At 43.8% G+C, this 19,211-nt stretch overlaps 3 protein-coding genes across 4 annotated transcripts in view; 2 read left to right on the forward strand and 1 right to left on the reverse strand.

Moving 5' to 3' along the window:
- sema4gb (sema domain, immunoglobulin domain (Ig), transmembrane domain (TM) and short cytoplasmic domain, (semaphorin) 4Gb) overlaps positions 1–5,630 on the forward strand; it is a 34,446-nt gene extending 28,816 nt beyond the window's left edge. The window contains exon 15 of the mRNA XM_056429220.1: positions 314–5,630. Within this exon, the coding sequence (XP_056285195.1) occupies positions 314–1,278 (965 nt within the window). The 3' untranslated portion in view covers positions 1,279–5,630. The remainder of the gene's footprint in view (positions 1–313) is intronic.
- Positions 5,631–5,696: 66 nt separating this feature from the next.
- On the reverse strand, positions 5,697–8,550 carry mrpl43 (mitochondrial ribosomal protein L43). 2 transcript variants are annotated; one of them, XM_056429224.1, is made up of 4 exons: positions 8,297–8,550; positions 7,305–7,411; positions 6,071–6,310; positions 5,697–5,911 (listed from the first exon to the last, which is right to left on the reverse strand). In XM_056429224.1, exons 1-3 carry the CDS (start codon positions 8,425–8,427, stop codon positions 6,093–6,095), a joined length of 456 nt encoding a protein of 151 aa, XP_056285199.1. In that variant the 5' UTR covers positions 8,428–8,550; the 3' UTR covers positions 5,697–5,911; positions 6,071–6,092. The 2 variants fall into 2 exon arrangements, with proteins under 2 accessions (XP_056285199.1, XP_056285198.1); XM_056429223.1 differs by having other exon boundaries at positions 5,697–6,310.
- Positions 8,551–8,806: 256 nt separating this feature from the next.
- twnk (twinkle mtDNA helicase) lies at positions 8,807–14,787 on the forward strand. Its single transcript, XM_056429874.1, has 7 exons — positions 8,807–8,877; positions 9,105–9,756; positions 10,320–11,022; positions 11,956–12,196; positions 13,099–13,206; positions 13,323–13,464; positions 13,958–14,787. The coding sequence occupies exons 2-7, from the start codon at positions 9,130–9,132 to the stop codon at positions 14,312–14,314; spliced, it is 2,178 nt and encodes a 725-aa protein (XP_056285849.1). The 5' UTR covers positions 8,807–8,877; positions 9,105–9,129; the 3' UTR covers positions 14,315–14,787.
- Positions 14,788–19,211: the final 4,424 nt, after the last annotated feature.

A 19,211-nucleotide genomic window follows, 5' to 3' on the forward strand; every position in this document is an offset into this window, starting at 1 on the left:
GCATTTAGGCTCCTCACCCATCCCCCGGGTCCCAGCCTTCACATTATAACCAGTCTCTCCTCTCGGCGGTCATGCTGGGCTCACTGCATTTAAAGAGTCTGATGAAATGAGATGGAAAGTGATGCGGAAAGGTTGCTCAGGTTAAAACCGTGACCTTTGTGACCTGACACCTCCTTATATATTCATCTCTGCTGCACTTTTGTCATACTGCCTCCACCTTCGCTCTTGCCGATTGCACCTCATCTCACACGTCAACTCCGTCGATGCCCCGTCTCATGTCTCCCCCCCCCCCCTCCCCCTCTACGTCGCTCAGTGGTCCACCGGCGGCGCTCGGTGATGTCGGGTGACGACGTGCTGCTCCAGTGTGAACTGCGCTCCAACCTGGCAGCTCCACGCTGGACGCTGAACGGCAAAGAGCTCCAGGGATACGACCTCAATTCGGGCTACCGCATCGGCACAGACGGCCTCCTCATCATCGGCGCTCGCGCCCAGCAGAGTGGGTCTTACCGCTGCTTCGCCTTGGAGAACTCCGTCTCAGTCCTGATTTATCTTTACACCGTCAGGGTGCACACAGACTCCTACTTCCCCGTGGAGCCCATAGCCGCGACGAACCCCGCAACAGTTCCCAGCACGACCGTCTCCTCCAGCAGCCTCGCCGAGCAGCCTCTGCCCTCGCCCGCCGCCCCGCGGACTCCGGGAGCGGAGATCCAGACATACAGGCACATGGAGGCCGTGTACATTTCCCTGGTGGCGGTCCTCGGGGGGCTTTGCCTGGTGTTGACTGTGGTGCTGCTTTACGTGAGCTTCTGCACCAGACGGGCGCCTCGGGACCGAAACTTCTCCCAGCAGGGGTTGCACGTCCTGGGGTCCTCTGAGAGAAAGAGGAGTTCCCATATGGAACTTAAAACCATCTCCAGCCACTACAGCGGCCGCCACAGTCGGCGCTCCACCTCGGTGCCAACTTTCGGGGACTTGGGCGACAGCTTCCTGCAGATCGTTCCGGGCGAGGGCCAGTTCTCTCCGTGCAAAACGCCTCCGCCAGCTCCTCCTCTTCCCATGCCGCCTCCGCTGCCCAACATGGACTACGCCAACGGGCTGTCGGACACTCTGCCCAGCGTGCTGAGGAAGATGAACGGGAACAGCTACGTGCTGCTGCGGCAGGTCGACCACGACGGCATATCGCCGCTCTACCACTCCTTCACGGAGGAGCTCAACAGGATCCTGGAGCAGAGGAAACACGTACAGCTGGACCCGCAGCCCGATGAGAGCTCCATCTAGGACGCCCCTCTCAGTCGTTGCTATTTATTTTGACCCCACAAGGGTGACCCGTAGCTGAGGGGGGAACTGACTGTTGTATCAGACGCTGCTGTTATCACCTGCAGGTCGAGTCCTCACTCAATCTGAAATGTGCAGACGTGCCCCACGACAAACGGCCCATGATTTCAAGTCAACGACGGACTGCACTAACCAGAGATTGATATTTAAAACGTGTAGCTGTGTAAAATAGATTAGCCACGGACTGTTACAAAATGACCACGAGCTGGCACGGCTCTCTGGAGGCTTGTGAAAGATGGCGGTCGGATGACACAAAAAATACAAAGGTGCAAACTGGGACACAAAACTAAATCAGGCCAGGAGGTGATCTTGTATTTATGGGACTGTGGGAGTGTTCAGGAAGTGCGATGTAACAGGACCCTTCGATGGAGCTTAAAGTGATACTCCACCCAAAATGTGTGGTGCATTGTTACTAAGCATTTAAATGCTGTTGGAAACTAAATCATGTACCTGCCTGTTGCACGTTTGTGTTCTCACATCTGAAGGGGTGAACAGGTTTGACTCATCACGCTGATGGTGGTAAGCGTGCAGCCATGACTGCCCGCCCACAATATTATGCAGTTTTGCTGCAGCATATTGTGAGATTAGTCGTGGACAGACACAGAGGTACACACACTCACACACACACACGTGAGCAATCGCCTAATTTATTTCTAGTGGAGATGATAAGAATTCAGTCAGGCTGCAATTTACAAATATTTTAATGATAAATTAATCTGCCATTTATATATTTTTCATTTAATTGTTTAATCTCAAAAGATGACAGAAAAGAGTGAAGAAAAAAAGTATTTTTTATATATATTATAAAATATTTATGAATGAGGATTCTCCCAGAATAAAAAGCTTCTGTTCTCTACGACATTATTGAACCTGTTTGATTTTCAAAAGACAGATCTCATGTTTGTGGAGTATCACTTCAAGAAGCTGTTACAGCACGCAAGAGCTCAGGTGGAAAGAAAATCATGAATTTCAATATATGTATATCAAACCACTCTTTCTTCATTTCCTTCCCTCCTCATGTAGAGTACAGTGAAAAACATCACTAGTTGCAGCTGTTATAAGCAGTTTGCTGAAGAAAAAAAAACCTGTAGCAAAACCTGAGCATCTGTGTGAGTAAAGAGACACAGCTTGTTCCGTCTCTTATTGACCATTAAGGAGCCACTTTGTGGTCACATTGATTGAATGTCCTCGAGAGAGGGAACCACAACACGCTGGAGGCAAACGGACCAGATAGTTGTTATATGTTTATATACATAAACGTTATCTTTGTCAGACTGAATCCCAGTTTGTGTCGACTCTTTGGCCCTTTTTTTAATGACGTCGCAAAAAGACAAAATGTTTTCCCATCTACTTCTTTATCGCGTCCTCTTGGGTGAGGGGGGGGGGTACTTTTAAAAAAAACTGCTGGTGGAGAGTTGTTGAGTCAGAGTAGAGAAAAAACCTTCACATATGCGAGGCCACGAAGCCCCCCCCTCTTGTTTACCTGACATCAGAGCAAGGCCAAAACAACAAAACAACACCAAACCGCGCAATATTTTCCTCGACGAGGTGAACGACGATGTGATTAAACGGCACAAGCACAATTTAGTGTGGATGGAAATTAAATAATCCGAGCAGTTTGTAAACGTGTCGCTGGTGAAAAGACATCTGAGAGGAGAGGACGCGGGCCTCTTGTAGCAGACAGAAAACATTTGACCCGAGTGACCTGGTCCGCCATGCGGGAAACAGATGATGATACAAGAGGGCAGCAGCTATTTTGCACTCGCAGGTTTTTACCCATCGTCCTCTTTGTCGACCTTGTGAGCCGCTTTTCTCTGAGAAGGGTGCAGAAAATGCACTCTATGCGGACTGAGGCTGAGAGGCCTCGGTAGGATTCAAAGGGACCGAGGGCTGATGGCACAGAAGAGGCGTCACTACACACACGTCACACATGTGATTAACCAACGTGTCCTCGTACGATGATATCTTATAAACAAGCTCCGCCTTTTTTCTACGAAAGCCAATTTACAAACCTCCGTCTTCACAGGCATCTACTTAGTTTAGGCAAGAACACTAGCGGGTTGTGTTTGAGGAGTAGATCAAGGGATGCTTTATGTTTAATGAAAGACTGTCGTCTGGGTTTTAATAACTTTGGAAGTGCAGCTACGGGGAACGAACAGTGACCCATCGACCTCTCCTTTGTCGTCCTCATCTTCATTCTTCCCGCCTCTCTCCTCACCACATCTATTACTCTGCTCACATCCACACGGCTGAGTTTACAGACGACCCAAGAGTTCGTGTTTGTGAACCAATCCGATTTTCTTGCATTATAATAGATGCCGTCGATCTGACGTTATTATTTTTGGCATAGTTTTCGTTGCACGCACAAAGCCTAAATATGAATCTGTGTCCTAAAGATGACAGAAAGTGAAAGTTTTCTGATTCACGCTGATCTAGAGGCGTCATTTAATTTTATTTCAATCAAAGTTGTAAAGAAATGTTCTTGTTTGGTTGTATTTTAAGGCGAGTTTAACATTTGTTTTCTCCATGTGTTAACTCAAAGTAGGCCCTAGTGGACAATCCTCCACATGCTGAAAGCTTCTTCTGGATCTTCTCGACCTTTGCTGCTGCTTCATTGCCACTTAGAGGACAATCTGTTTACAATAGGCACTGTGCTGCACGTGATAGTATGAGCTTGAAAAATAGCTAACATATTGGCTTCCAGTTTTAGTCACGTTGTTTCTGCACTCAAACCCCACAGTGACGCCCCCGCTGCGTCAATATGCAAGATACAGCATATTTTATTTACATTATTTCTCTGGGTCGTTGGCCAAAGAAAGTGCTGTAAAGAGTTCACAATTTGCACTGTTATTTTGTCAAGGTCATATAAATGTACCCTTGTAAACTGTGACGCCTTCCATCAAGTTGGTTCTGTATGATTTTTAATGCACACTGAACTGATCCTTGTGGTTTTCTCAAAATATAACTTGCTGCTTGTAAGATGGTTTTAATCACCAGAGCTGCTGATAGAAAGAACTTCCCATTGTTTTGTGTATCTTGTCTCTAATGTCTAATTTCTTTGAATTCAATAACTTTCCATTTGCTTTTGTGCAGATAAAAACACTTATGATCGGCTCGGTGTCAACAGCCCTGAGGGGCAGTCAGGAAAGAACATGCAAAACATGTTCACACAAACCCGAACTCTCAAGACACCACAGCACGTTTTTGTTTAGCTCGTGGCAAGCCTCTGTCCTCCAGTGGGAAGGGAGCTCACACGTGATGCCAGAGTCCACATACATGCACATTCGACTCTGACAGAGCAGAAGTACTGCGTAAGCTCCGAGGGGGGATAGAAATGACCGTTTTCCAGGCAGTAACTAAGCAACAGCATCTTGATTTAGAGCCTTTAATGTCCAAGCGTGGGTCTAGCTGTGCCAGTTCCCATTGGGGAGCGCGGGTGTGATGAGAGCAAAGTGGCCCTCATATCTGTAGATTAATTAAAAGGCAGGAAGTGAGCATGAAACAGCAGCTGTCATGTTTGTGCCAGTTGTTTGGCTTTCAGTCTTCTCCACGCTTTAACAGGCTGGACAGCTCCTTTGTACCTAAATGGCATGCTGCAGGTCGACAGATCATTGACATGTCCACGCTTCTCAACCCACAATCCTTATAAATAATTAAGCTCAAGTGCAGATAATTGGGGAGAAAATGAGTGCAATCAGCAGCAGTGTCCCGCCGCAGAGCTTCGTCTCCGCTGTCACTCACTCAACGCCCTCCTCTGCAGGCGTCTCGCGCTCTTATTCTACATGAATTTTCAAAAGGTGGCCGGACCATTTCTCTGCATCCAGAGCTATCATTTGCCAGCAGGAACAAGCAATCTGCTCCTCGGGGGCGCTTTTGCACATTCACTCCAATGCTTATTTGTATTCATCTGAGGACCGCTACTTGGTTATAATGATGGGGAACACTTGAGGTCATTTGTGAAAGGAAAGGGTCAAGCGGCCTTTTGCGGTCAGAAATGATGAATTCAGGGAGGGAATTGTAGAAAAAGAAGAGGCTAGGAGTTTTGCCGCCATCCGCCTTGTTGAATTTAAACGAATTCGCCCACTGGAGGAGTTTCCCGTTGCGATCATTGGGCGGCTCCGTGCTGCTGAAGGTTGAGACTTGACCTGCCACACGACCATCTGTCACGTCAGTCTAAACTCTGGATCCTTTAAAGTCGTGCAGCGAGGAAACCCCTCAAACCTTCTCAGTATTCAACTGTAAAAACATGTACATTCCCTTGTGACATACAAATAAAATAAAAGGTGTACATCTGATTTGCATCGTGTCTGTTATGTATTTTAAAGCTGGAATCAGGTTGACTCAAAATACAACTCAAAAGATAATGCACAATAATATTTATTTTTTAAATTTCATACAAAGTTCCAGCTGCTCCGTGCTGCACTTTAACAAAATGAATCTTCCGATAACCTTAAGAATAAAATAAAAAAATGTTATCTACTTTTATTTTTAACTATGATACATGCCAGTTGACACGCCTCTGGTGGATTCATGTAAAGTCTGGTGATGTGTGCACTTCTCTGCACAGCTACAGGAGCTTTGTTCGCCACCACCAGAGAGAAAAGGCAAGATGAAAGATATTCTGCCGTTAGTGGAAAATTGCTGCAAACATACTTGACCTGTGATTTAGCTAAGATCGTACACTTTAACAGCTTCAAAGAACGACATATTGCAAGAATCTGCAATTAATTTATACCGTTAGCTTCAAACTCTGTTCCTCATTCTGCGTCCGGGTTCTGTGGCCTGATGGGGCCGATGGACGGGGGCCGGTTGGTGAACGGGTGCCACTGGCCCTGGATACTGGGGCTGTCTGTGTGGAAGGGCTTGCGGATGCGGATGACCTCCAGGCCGGACTGATTGGTCAGCTTGGTCAAAAGCTCCAAAATCTGCGGGGACGTTTTGCTTGTGACGAGTTCTTCCCTCACGCTGCCGTTTACTGCAGGAAGGGAACAACACGGGTGACTTTTAAAAGGGTCACACTTTTACATTTTTACAGAAAAACCTGCCCAGTGGGAAATGTAACAAGGGTCAACAAGAACATTGGCACTTCTACCAGAATAGAGGTCTCATGGAAACGGTGTTACACTGCCCCCTACAGTATCTGGGAGTATTAGCAAACATAATACACTTTTGGATTTAATTTATAGAAAAACAACAGAGCTTAAATTTGTCACACACTTTAACAGAAAGATTATTATTGTAATCGTGAACTGGAACTTTAAATTGTAATGCAAACCTTTGACGTAGCATTTTCATATTTCAGCATATCCAGAGGATGTTTATTTGAGAAAAATTTGCTTCAAAAGGTCTAGTTATATTTTCTATCATATAAACAAAAATAAAAAAATAAAAGATTTTTTTTCTTTTTTAAATGAATGTACCAGGACTTCTCTGAAGGCAGTATTGATGCAGAGTGGATTATCCCAGTGAAATAAAATATCTTAATAGTTCACTAAACAGGCCATAAATAAAACTTGAATAAGAGCACAGGAATATAAATTATATACATTATTAATGTGATTATTGAGTAAAATGTAGAAAAAGAGCTGATATGTGACTTTAAATTATTGTGTAATTACCATTTTATTAGGTGCTACTGCTAACTATAAGGCAACCACACTTCATAAAAATGGAAAATACAATTACAAATGGATATTTAGTTGACTTTAAAGGGATCTCTGTATGTTTTTCCAGCATTACTAACTAGAAGATATTTATCTAGAGATCATCAATGGCTTATAAACTCAACACAACAAGCTTAACTCATGTCAGTACTGTGCCTCTATTTCCTCTGGGATTAGTTCAACATATCATAGTTCCCAAAAAATGTTGCAGAAAATAATGTGAATAAAAACCGGTGTTATATAATGAGGAAAGAAATTCAGGATTAGTTGGACATCTCATCAAAACACAAAGTCATGAGCACTTACGGTATTCTGCAACTATTTTGGGTATCCGGCATGACTGAGGAGACACATACACGACAGTAGAAGGGTTCTTCTTGGCATAATCCACCACGCCTTCTTCAATGAAATCCCTGAAGAAGAATGGAAGAAGGAAATGATGCTGTGGTAACGCTGATGAATGTGGTCTGTGTCACTATACAGGAGTCTCTTTTCTTATCTTTGGAAACCGGAGAATATCTGATGTTGACTTTTGTTGTGCTGCAATTGTTTATTTTCATTGCTGGTCAAGGTAGAATATAACCAAGTGCATTTGTTAAAGGACTATACCTATACCCTAAACACAGTTGAGTGTGTCCATTGTTTGCTACTATATCAAAATCCACCACAGTTCATCACAAAATATTGTTACCACCTAATGTTTTTGGGAGTTAAAATGTAATAAAATAATGAAAAATGGCCAACCCAGTTTATCAAAGTCCAAGATGTTGTCTTTGAATGTCTTGGTTTGTTATTCTTATAAAGAGAATATAAAAAGGAGAGACTAAGAGGGAATCTCCATCTTTGAGAGGCTGAAAAACTGAATATTCTGCTTATTCATTGCAGCTCTAGTTACACAAAGCCCATTCAAGCATTTAAATGCTGCAAATGTCTTCACGTTATGCATTAGTAAAATAAATAACACATGTCATAATGATAATAATAAAATAATGTAATGTATATATACAACTAAATTAAGGCTGTTGATTTGGATTATCAATTAATTTGCTGATACATGGTGAGGATATGTAACATTAACGTTACTGGAGTAGAAGTAGAAAGTGGCATTATAAGAAAATGTTCGAGTGGAGTACATAGTTAGCTCAAATGTGTACTTATTCCCTATTTAACGTTACATTCCACGACTGATTATACTACAACACTAATACACTTGGGGAGGGTTCTCACCTGGGATTAACTTCACTTGCAAATACTATATTTATATCAGTCTATGCATGCACATTGTGTGTTTCTTTTACCTGACTCCCAAAGAGCTCTGTGCTTTTTTAGAGAAGATGATGGAGACTCGTTTCAGCTGGCAGACGTACCGACCGATACCGTTTTGGAGAACGCTTTTCAGGAAGCGACTCGGCGTCCCTCTGGACGTCATCTTTTAAAAGTTAATTCAGGGCTTTATTTTATTTAAGGTATTCTAAAACGAGCCGCGGGGCCACAAATAACTGTCAGCTAGCAGCAACACGCGCAGAGGACGAGTTGACGGACGTGCCTTTCCTTTAAGGTCCGTCGATGAAATGTTCCGGAGTGCAACACTGACCCGACCGTCGAAGAAGATAGGACTTTAAAATTAAACCTTTCTGGATCAAACATTCAAATGTTTAATTATATATGGTTTTTACTGGTCACATTTCACACGTTCATATTTTAAATGTTTTTTAAATGCAAAAACTAAAATGTTAGCAAATACCTCCAAACGCAGCTCAGCACTTGTCACCATGTGTTTCCCACGGATTTGTTTTGGGGACGAACCGAAAAGCCCGGGTTAAAGGAGCATGGAGGGAAATGAGGGCAGACTGCAGACTGTAGAGCCAGTAAGGTGGAAGTATGTGTGTTTTGTTATTTAACTAAACGTAATATATTTTCACATCAAGCTTTCGCGCACATTCAGGCTAATTTCCGTTGACAGTCCGTTTAATAGAAATAAACAAGATAACGGTTTTCTGCCTCACTGTTATGCCTCGTCTTTGACTCCCACGAGCATAGGTCAAGACTTACCTTTGTAGCGTTGCTTTGTTTTACTTGATGTGTTCTTGCTCTCGTCTGTCGCAGGTTCAATGCACTCTCCAGATAAGTAATGTGGACGAGCTTGCTGCTGAGGGGCACCACCTGTTTTGTGCAGGTGGCAACCCCGAGGTTTCTCCACCAAAGACCCTTCCCACCCCTCTGTGCGAGACTTCTCACTCAGCGGCCCCTTCGCAGGACCCCCTGTGGTTTAGAGCTTCGGGGCGAAGGCTACTTCCTGGCACACAGTGGGACCAGGGCATTTAAAAGAGATGCAAAGTCGTCTCTGGAGCCTGCCGTCAGCCCCGTCACAGTCACAGACATCAAACAGTATCTGCGCACAAAGGAGATTCCCTTCCACGATGGCTACAGCTGCCTCCACACTCCGAGCATCTTTGTCAAGCCGTCCGCCAGGAGGGACAGCTTCTCCCTGTTCGTCGACAAAACCACCGGGCAGTTTCTGTGTAAAGACACGTTGGTGGAAGGGAGTTGGGAGGATCTCCAGGACTGCCTGGAGGTGATGCTGAAGGAGGAGCAGGACTTCCTCAGCCCTCGCGTGCTGCTGGAGTACCCAGACAGTGCGCAGGAGCAGGAGGACATGGAGTGGGAGCTGAGGGAGGTGCAGAGGATCTGGTCCAGCTCCGTGCCCTTCTCTGACCTCCCCGAGGACGAGGCTCGGCTGATTAAAACCATGTTTCAGGTAAAGTTCAGTGATCCGGAGGGACTGCATGTGATTTCTTTTACTTTAACATATGTGTTTTATATTTTGATGTCTGAATAAATAAAGGAACTAAAGAGAACATCACAATCGTTTAAAAATCTATATAATTATCTTATCCACGAACGAGTTATGTGAAGAGGATAAAAGTGGATTCATTTACACCATTTTAATGTATATATGTGGTCCATCTTTTAAGACATAGATCATTTCTCAATGTTATTAAAGTATAAAAATAAATAAAACGTATTACTTTAAAACTCAATTTTGCAATAGGCTGATCAGAATAAAATGCAGTAAACAAAAAAGAAGATAAGGAATGACAAATTGACAACATAATATGAAAACATCAATACAATAAAATAGACTGAAAAACAGTTAAACATTTATTTTGTATTTGTTTTCAGTTGTTCGGAGTCCTTTAGTTGTTCTATCATGGAAGAGATTTATATGTTTAATAATTGACTCAAAAATAAATACGCAAAAAGGAGTATAATCACCATTTTAAAATAAACATCTCAAGCTTTATTAATGTTTTGTTTCAGATCACAAAGATATCCAACGCCACACTCAAGAGGTTTGGCGTGAGGCTCTTCAAACCTACCAAGAGTCTGGTTTTCCCCTGGTTCGGTGGCCCCGACTCCTCCCTAAAAGGGGTGAAGCTTCTCTCCGCCCAAAGCACAGACACTGACAAAGTCATTTATAATGAAGCCACGGTCCCAAAGTGTAATTCGTACTACAACCTGTTTGGCCTCCCGCTGGTGGGCCGCATGGACGCGGAGGTGGTGCTGACCGGACACGAGCTGGACACTCTGGCTGTGAGCCAGGCCACGGGACTCACCAGTGTGGCTCTCCCTCGCGGGGTCAGCTGCCTCCCGCCGATCCTGCTGCCGTACCTGGAGCAGTTCAAGCGGGTGACGCTGTGGTTGGGGGACGACATTCGCTCCTGGGAGGCGTCGAAGATCTTCTCGCGCAAATTGGCGTTTAGGCGCTGCTCGCTGGTGCGGCCCGGGGAGTACCGGCCATGTCCCGCGGAGGCGCTGGCCCAGGGGAAGGACTTGGGCCAGATCATCAAGTCCTCCATCCCGGCGGCCCATAAGTCCATCATGTCCTTCAAGCAGCTCCGAGACGACGTGTACGGGGAGCTGGTGAACAGAGAGCAGGTGGCTGGAGTGAAGTGGGGGAGGTTTCAGGAGCTCAACAGGATCCTGAAGGGACATCGCAAGGGGGAGCTGACTATTTTCACAGGTAGGAAGCAAGATGTCATTATGTTTCTCTCAAATAATCACCTTTTTAATTATAGTTCTGATCTCCCAACTCTGCAGTTCCCCTCTCCTCTAAAGTGCGTTTTAGCCTCTTTCAGCTCATTGTTTTGGTTTTTCTGGTCTACGAACTCCATAGCAGTTTTCAGCAAAAAGCTTCTGAACACGACCGGTTCGTTACCATAAACCGAGAGGAATTTGGACTGATAATTAATAACAATCTGATAATTAGAGGATAAATGTCAGTGTTGTGGTTTCAGCTTGCTTCAAAGTGCTCCAAAAAAACATCAATACACCTTTTTTTTTTTTAAGCAACATTTTGTTATTACTGTCGCATAAAAAATGCGGAAGGTAATGTTTTGATCGCCGTGTATTTGTATGCGTGCATGTTATTTGCATAAGTCAAAAAATATTAAACCGAATCGCATGAAATTTGGTGGGATGATAGTTTATTATCCGGGGACCATTTGATTAGATTTTGGGATTGATCGGGTCAAAGGTCATGGTCATGAAAAGGTAAAAATCTTCTTTTTACCATAGCGCGGTCAATTTTTATCCAATTGGCATGCATCTAATGCCAACATGTTCATAATTCAATGCCCAATCTTGTGATATGCGAAGGTATGTGCTCTACCCAGTGCATATTCTAGTTATCAATGATTTTGTAATGGCAGGTGCCAGATTCTGTGTGTTTTATTTTGGTCTCGGGCTTTCTTGTATATATGAATCACAGATGGGAAAGAAGAGAACTCGCAACACAGCGGATCAAAGTTTATTTGAAATTAAACTGTATTATATTATATTTGGGTCCGTGGACTGCATCTTTTGGACATGTCCAGTTTAAAATGAGCTGTAAACACACTTATTACCTCTTGATCACCTTGTACAGTTTATAATCTAACGTCTCTTTGTGTCCCAGGTCCTACCGGCAGTGGGAAGACCACCTTTATCAGTGAGGTTGCCCTGGACCTTTGCATGCAGGGCGTCAACACTTTATGGGGCAGCTTCGAGATCAACAACGTGCGTCTGGCGAAGATCATGCTGACGCAGTTTGCCATGCAGAGGTTAGAGGAAAACCTGGAACAGTACGACTACTGGGCCGACAAGTTTGAAGAGCTGCCGCTCTACTTCATGACTTTCCACGGACAGCAGAACATCAAGTAAGTCTTACCAGAGTCTGCGTCATGTAACCGATGATTTTCAGGGATTTCTTCAGGAGAGAAAAGAACGTTGAGTGATTAATTTGGACTTCAACTGCTGCAATGACGAGACGACTAATATCAGGGCTCTGACGAATTATTCGAGGCCTCATTCATAATGTTACGAATCTACATTTGAATGCTGCACAACAGATTCAACAAATATTTTGTAATGTTTATTTATTCTGTTTTATTTGTGCACAGTTGCAGAGAAAGGTCTGGAGATATATTATAAATAATTAATATGAATATTATTAGTCTTATTAAACCATTTGTAGAGTTAGATTCCAGTGTTGGATGTCACGACTCAGGTGATCCAAACAGTTCCAATAACTTCAGACCCCCCTCACACACACACACACACACACATCTTTTTGGGTGGCGACTTCATAAAATATGACAAAAGACCTCTATAAAAGCTTTAAATGTAAAATAGATGGCGTTTGGTACAGCTCTACTAATTGATCAATCTTAACTGGTATCAATTAATCGATTAGGCTTTTAAAAATATATATGTAAGACAAAATTCCAAAAGTGATCTGGCTTTTTTTTTATGGGAGGATTTTATATTTTCCTCATTTATGTAACATTGTAACTTGAAATTGTTTAGGTTTTAGACAGAACAAGATATCAGAAGACCTTGAACTTCAAATAACGAAATGATCGTTGGATTATTTGATCATGAGTTATCACTATTTGCAGCCCTAAAATTAAAGAACATGTCTGAAATACTTAAATGCTTTATTATAGGATATAAAGTGTAATGTTTGTTAAGTTGGCCCTTTAATTGTTAACTCGCCCGCTGTGTATCAAATCAACAGATATGAATCATAGATCTAACCCCTCTCTAACCCTTTCTACAGGACAGTGCTGGACACAATGCAACATGCCGTCTACCTTTATGATATCAACCACGTCGTCATCGACAACCTGCAGTTCATGATGGGGCAGGAAAACCTCTCCGTAGACAAGTGAGTCAGTTACACCCTGACGAATGGAAAGATAAACTCACTTTCTTCAAGCACAATATTTTGCGGTGTGTTTTATTTCCATCACAAATGGGGAATTTAATGTTTCACGTGTCCAGGTTTGCCGTCCAGGACCACATCATCGGAGTGTTCAGGAAGTTTGCCACCAACAGCAGCTGCCACGTCACTCTGATCATTCACCCCAGGAAGGAGGACGATGACCGAGAGCTGCAGACCGCCTCCATCTTTGGTTCAGCAAAGGTAACGTCTCACCTTTCTCTTTTACACTAACCCGAGCAGCACAGTTGGGAAGTTGAAACAGATTACATTTTAAACTTTTTCTTGAAATGAGCAAATGAAAAACATAAAATGTACAATTTATGTTTCTGTATCAAATTATGCATCAAAAAAAGCTGAAAAGCTGATAATATGTTGTATAGTATGAAGGCACGGTACACTAAGAATAAGATCTAGATACGATACTACATACTTTGTTGTTTCCAGAATTATATTTGAAAATAATTGTATCCTAACCCGACCCAACCTGGGCAGTCAAATTACAATTCACATATACGGAAATATTTATCCTTTTTTATTTTTTATTTTTAAAATTCTGGCCTCCATTTGTATTCATTTGCTCATGAGTCCTGCCTTTTTTGGGGGGCTAAGTGTAGCGTATTTTAACAAACAAATAAACACGTTGAATTGACGCACAACATGACAGAAAGACATCTCGACCTTTAACCCCTTCCAGGCCAGCCAGGAAGCCGACAACGTCCTCATTCTGCAGGAGAAGAAGCTGGTGACGTGTCCCGGCCGCAGGTCCCTGCAGGTCACCAAGAACCGCTTCGACGGAGACGTGGGCATCTTCCCTCTGGACTTCATCAAGTCTTCGCTCACCTTCGCGACGCCCATCAAAGGAAAGCACAAGCTGAGGCAGGTCGCCGGCAAGCCGGAAGACGAGCTGGAGGTGAAGAAGGAGGTGAGGAAGGAGGTGAGGAAGGAGGTGAAGAAGGAGGTGAAGAAGGAAGAAGTCAAGAAGGAGAAAGCGGCCAAAACGACAAAGACTCCACGAACTGATAAGAAATTAAACGAAAGCATGGAGAAGTAACTATAATGTAGTATTATAATTCATGGTCGTCGGTTTTTTCACCTTCACATTTACAGTCTAGTTTTATGTCCATAAAAGGTTCAACTGAGCTCAACATTAGGTTTGTTGGAGCGACGCAATATGTAATTCACAATGAAACAAATGGTAAATAATGATGGAAAATATATATTTCATCATGGAACGAGGTATGGATGTTTCAACCTGAATGTGACTGATGGGTTAAGTGTTAAGTGCATTTATATGCAGGTACTTCTGTATATTATTACTGTTCAAAGTGTTAAAATACTGCTAAACCTGTTCTTAACCCCCCCCCCCCAAAAACAAAAAAACAATAACTGTGACATCAAGGACTACTGTTTCCATGGAGATCACTCGGTCACATCACCTTCGTGTGCTTTCTACTGACTTTTTGTACAAGTAAGATTCATGGAATGAGCTTTTTTCTTTTTTATAAATAAAGTGCTAATCATGCAGCTTTTTGCCTGTGTTTCCTTATCTAGTCAACAGGGGGCAGTGTGTACTTTATACATGACCATCAGAATCAACCTCCACAGGAAACATCACTTCCTTATTTACAACTGGCTGCTGCTGTGTGTATTTCATTGAGTGTCTGTTTGAATGAAGGGACAATAGCAAGCTTGAAAGTGCACAATCATACAAAGACTCTAGTTCTCATGTGTGATTGATTTTTGATAAATCTTTCCGGTTAATTGATAAAATATATAAGTATTAGAGATATTTGTCCTGCTGCAAGGATTTATACTTTTCTAACAATGATTATTAAGTGTCAGTTTTCACTTTATGTTAAAAGGTTTCTATAGATGGTCATGCACTGAGCCCTCTCCAGTGTCACATTAAATAAACCATTTTTTATTTAGACTGAGTGACTTTTAATAAAAGCAAATGTCTTCCCAAACATCTTCATATGAATATTTGATGCCTTGGCTGCCCCGGCGTACGGTTACTTGCATAATTGACAGCTTTCAGAACAGAGAGACTCGGCATGGTGCTGTTCTGGGATCTGCTGCAGAATGCGTTGCCGTATTTCATTTGCAAAGCCAAATCAAATTAAAATTTATGATATAAAGGGAACGGTTCAGTGTGGGAATATGGAAGTGCCAGTGTGTTTGATATCAGGGCATTCAGTGATTTACAACCGCGGCATGAACAGTAGATTTATTCTCACCCGTGGGCTGGAAATTAGGGAACTTTGCACTTTGTAAATCTCATTTGGACCCTCTTGGACTCTCAAACTCATCATCACTGCCATACACACTAATATTGTGTGTTTGGATAAACGGTAAACATTGTCAGATAGTTTAAAAACAAGACAAGTATCAAAGTTGATGCATCAGAACCAGAGATCTACTTTTTTAATCCACGCTATCTTTCTTGTCGCATACATTATCCACAATGCAACGTGACTGCCAACAGTTGGGCCGGAGATGCAAGTGTGTTATGAGATGAAGACAGACTTCTGGTGAACGCACTTCTCTCTCACTCCACAACCCCAGCAGTGTTTCTTTTTTGACTTTGCAGTCTCAAATCCGACTTTGACTCAAGTGACATCCCTTAAGGCGATTTTCTTTTTATCAGACTTTGCTCTGCCACATAAGACGACACAACTGTTCTGTCACACACAGTAGCAGGCTTGTCTCATATGAACTGGTGTATGAGGATACGTTGAAAAACTTTACAAACATGTTCTAGTTCCCCTTTAATATAGTTATTCCATTGTTGGCCCCAGTCTAGAGGTCACAGAGGTCGGGGCCTCTTTGTCTGCCTCTGAGATCTCTGACCGACCGGTCCAGGGAAGCTCCTGGCACCAGACTGACCCCACATGGTATGAGCTCCTCGAATAACCGTAGATATTGACGTGATGGCGGGAGGGAGACGGTTCCTGGACACATGTGGTGATCGACAGGCTCTTCCTTCATCCTTTAATCTCATCTTCTTCTTCTCCAAGCTTTTTCCTCTATCGCTTAATGTTTTTTCCTGTGAATGTTTCACCGCTGTGTAAGTACACACTGCTTTCCTTAATGACTCCAGGCTGTGTGCTGGATGGGTCTGGGTGTCCTCTTGACTGTGTGGGTGTGGGGTAGGACTCTGAATGGGGCTCTTTGTGTTTTGAGGCATGACTGTGCCCGGATGATGGCGGCTCTGTCGCCTGCCAGCTCCTCACAAGAGGGGAAAAACACACAGAAGCTGGAGTGAATGAGCCTGCAGATGCATCTGCGTGCACAGAACGGCCCCAAATACATCCGCCCTGGATAGCTTTCACTCACACTCTGTAGCTTCACTGAGCTTCATCCAAGGAAGTTTTTAAAAAGATAATAGTTTAATTTATTTCTTTTCACCAAGACCAAATACCCAAATCACTGCGTCCGTCAGACTGTTGTCTTTGTTTTGAGTGGCCTGCGCTGATCACAGCTTTGCATATCTATACAAATAGCTGCCATCTGGAGAGCACGAAACAACTTGAGTTAGGCAGCTCTTAATCACGAGGGAAACAAAGTGTGCAGAGACCAAAAGAATTCCAATCAAAACGCTACAAGACCAGAGAGAGAGGATGCAAAGGAAATGGGCCGGAGAAAAGATGTTTCAGCTGCAGATAAACCCCCGTCTCTTGTGAAGAATTTGAGCTCAAATCCCCTGAAAACAGTGCGTGATCAGATCAGAGTATTATAACTAAATCTACGTCTTGAACTGACATGCATACAAGGAAAAACCTCGGAGAACAAAAATGCCCTGGAAGCTCCAGCTGCTCCCAGCCCTGCTGATGATGGGACGCATGGATACATGACATGCCTGACTGTGTATAGCTCTCCAGCCATTAGCTGCCCTTCATTACCCCAACTATTTGACCAAGTCTGGAGGTAATTTCAGGACCTTCAATTAGAATTAATCTGCTACGAACTTTGGCTCCGCAAAGGGACTTTACTCAACCTTCTAGACAGGATCATGTTCAGAGTATTGGGTTATGGTCGTGTGTTTCCTCTTGGATCTGGTCAAAGAGAGCTAAGAAAACATGAGAAGCAGTGTATTCATCCGTTAATAAATGTAAAAGAATAGTTTGACATCTGGGAAATGAGTGCATTCCCAAATCACTACTGGTCTAGTTGAACGTTGTTGTAATAAACCCCAGCCGCTTTAAGAGCGAGTGAGAACATTACTTGACCTAGAGACTGACATTAAAATAGAAATTATGACAGAACATGCTGGGAGAACATTGAGTTCAATGGAGGGCTGCATCGAGTATGTAGAGCAGGTTCACTTCAGGGTTTCTGCCTTTGAAGCACAGTGACTTTCCGTCTCCTTCAAAGTGGGAAACTGGTTGCATCTGATGGAATGATCCTACTGATAATCACATACACAACCCCCCCCCCCCCCCCCGCCCTCGCCCCGTCACCTTCATTTGGGACATGAGGGGTGGGGGCTGCTCTGCCTCATTTCCTCACGTGCTCTCTGCAGTTCGACCCACATTGCCCAACAGTATGCCTGCCTCTGTGTATATTAATAGCCATGCACACATCCTCCCCTGTGTGCTCCCAGACCAGAAGGAAGCTTGTGTTTCAGCTCATTTTTTGCTAAATTCTTTTTATTATTGCCAACAAAACTCGTGAAAAGACAAAAACTGAAGCCAGAAACTATTTAAAAAAAAGAAAAAAGATGTAATCCCTCTGTGCCATAGAGCTACACTGTTGTCGAAAAATTATTACAAACACATCAGTGTCACATCAGAAAATGTGAATGGGCCCATCTAGAGCCAGTGTTTGGTTTGTCCCTTCGAGGCTCCCGTAGAAACACGGCTCTGTGAAGAGGATCCTTGTGGAGATATAACCCGGCTCATTTTAAGGTAAAGAAAAAACACAACCATTCATATTTTCACACATGAAAGGAAACATGGTTACAATATCCTAGTCCATTTCTACATATATCTCTAAAAATGCCGCACGCTGTGCCTTTACTTTTCGATGTGAACATACACAATAGTGGGCTTCTTCTCCTGAACTAAGTCTGCCAACTTTATACATGTGAGACTCAGAGGGCATTTAGTTATTTAAACTGGCAAGGCCTTTGTGAGTGACACCAAAGTGCAGCTGAACGTTCTCAATGTGAGCTGCACTCCTGAGGGAATACCTGCCGTGCTTTGCCTCTCTGCACTTGGCCGGTATCGTTCAATCACCTAAAGGTAAAGCAGCATGTCTTGGACCTTTGGTGCAACTCCAATAGAGCTGCAGCCGCATCCTTGAAGTTGCCGTTACACTGTCGACACTATCCGTCTCAGTGTGCTCTCCCTCCTGAACACAACAGGGGAAGCTTTTTGAGAGTGTCATGAGCTTATGCAACAACCGAGATCCGGCCAAAGGAAGTGCCGAGGGGGCCTAATCTGCAGTGGCACCGTGGGTGTGGAGTCTGTCAAGAGCCCCGAGGGGACTGGGGAGGGGAACACCGGCGTACTCTGTTGTTCTGGATGCTGGAGAAAAAATAAATCGTAGAGGCTAAAAAAGAGGGGTCATGTGTGGGTGACAATTAAGAGGACAGCTGTGGGAGTGATGAGTTTGTGGTCAGGAAGGTGGAGACAGAGGTGGAGGGAATAGTGGAGGAATCTGTTAACTTAAACAGGGCTTTGAGGGGGCGGCCATCTCTGTTTTTAATGAGTCGGAGGCCTCATTCCTCGTCTGCACAGTGGGTAGAATTGACGCCCTAAGCCGGGGAGAGATGGAGGCCCCTAGCAGGGCTCCAGCACCTCACAGCAGAGATTCTTTTAATTCACTCTGAAAGACAGAGAAAAGGGCAATGGAGAGACCGCTCTGCCCGGCCAGCCAGACATACTCCACGGCCTCGCCAAAGAAAATGCCCCATTCACTCTCAAGTTAGCCGTCCGCATGGCCGC

This window comes from Pseudoliparis swirei, chromosome 13 (assembly GCF_029220125.1).
Source record: "Pseudoliparis swirei isolate HS2019 ecotype Mariana Trench chromosome 13, NWPU_hadal_v1, whole genome shotgun sequence".
Taxonomy (NCBI): domain Eukaryota; kingdom Metazoa; phylum Chordata; class Actinopteri; order Perciformes; family Liparidae; genus Pseudoliparis; species Pseudoliparis swirei.

What these genes read in the sequence shown, in the direction of transcription:
- mrpl43 (XM_056429224.1), bottom strand. Translation starts at nt 8,427, where the DNA reads ATGACGTCCAGAGGGACGCCGAGTCGCTTCCTGAAAAGCGTTCTCCAA. An exon ending in CAGAGCTCTTTGGGAGTCAG is followed by an intron (nt 7,412 to 8,296) that starts GTAAAAGAAACA and finishes ATTCTTCTTCAG; the next exon opens with GGATTTCATTGAAGAAGGCG. An exon ending in CAAAATAGTTGCAGAATACC is followed by an intron (nt 6,311 to 7,304) that starts GTAAGTGCTCAT and finishes CCCTTCCTGCAG; the next exon opens with TAAACGGCAGCGTGAGGGAA.
- twnk (XM_056429874.1), top strand. Translation starts at nt 9,130, where the DNA reads ATGTGGACGAGCTTGCTGCTGAGGGGCACCACCTGTTTTGTGCAGGTG. An exon ending in GGAGCTGACTATTTTCACAG is followed by an intron (nt 11,023 to 11,955) that starts GTAGGAAGCAAG and finishes TTTGTGTCCCAG; the next exon opens with GTCCTACCGGCAGTGGGAAG. An exon ending in CACGGACAGCAGAACATCAA is followed by an intron (nt 12,197 to 13,098) that starts GTAAGTCTTACC and finishes CCCTTTCTACAG; the next exon opens with GACAGTGCTGGACACAATGC.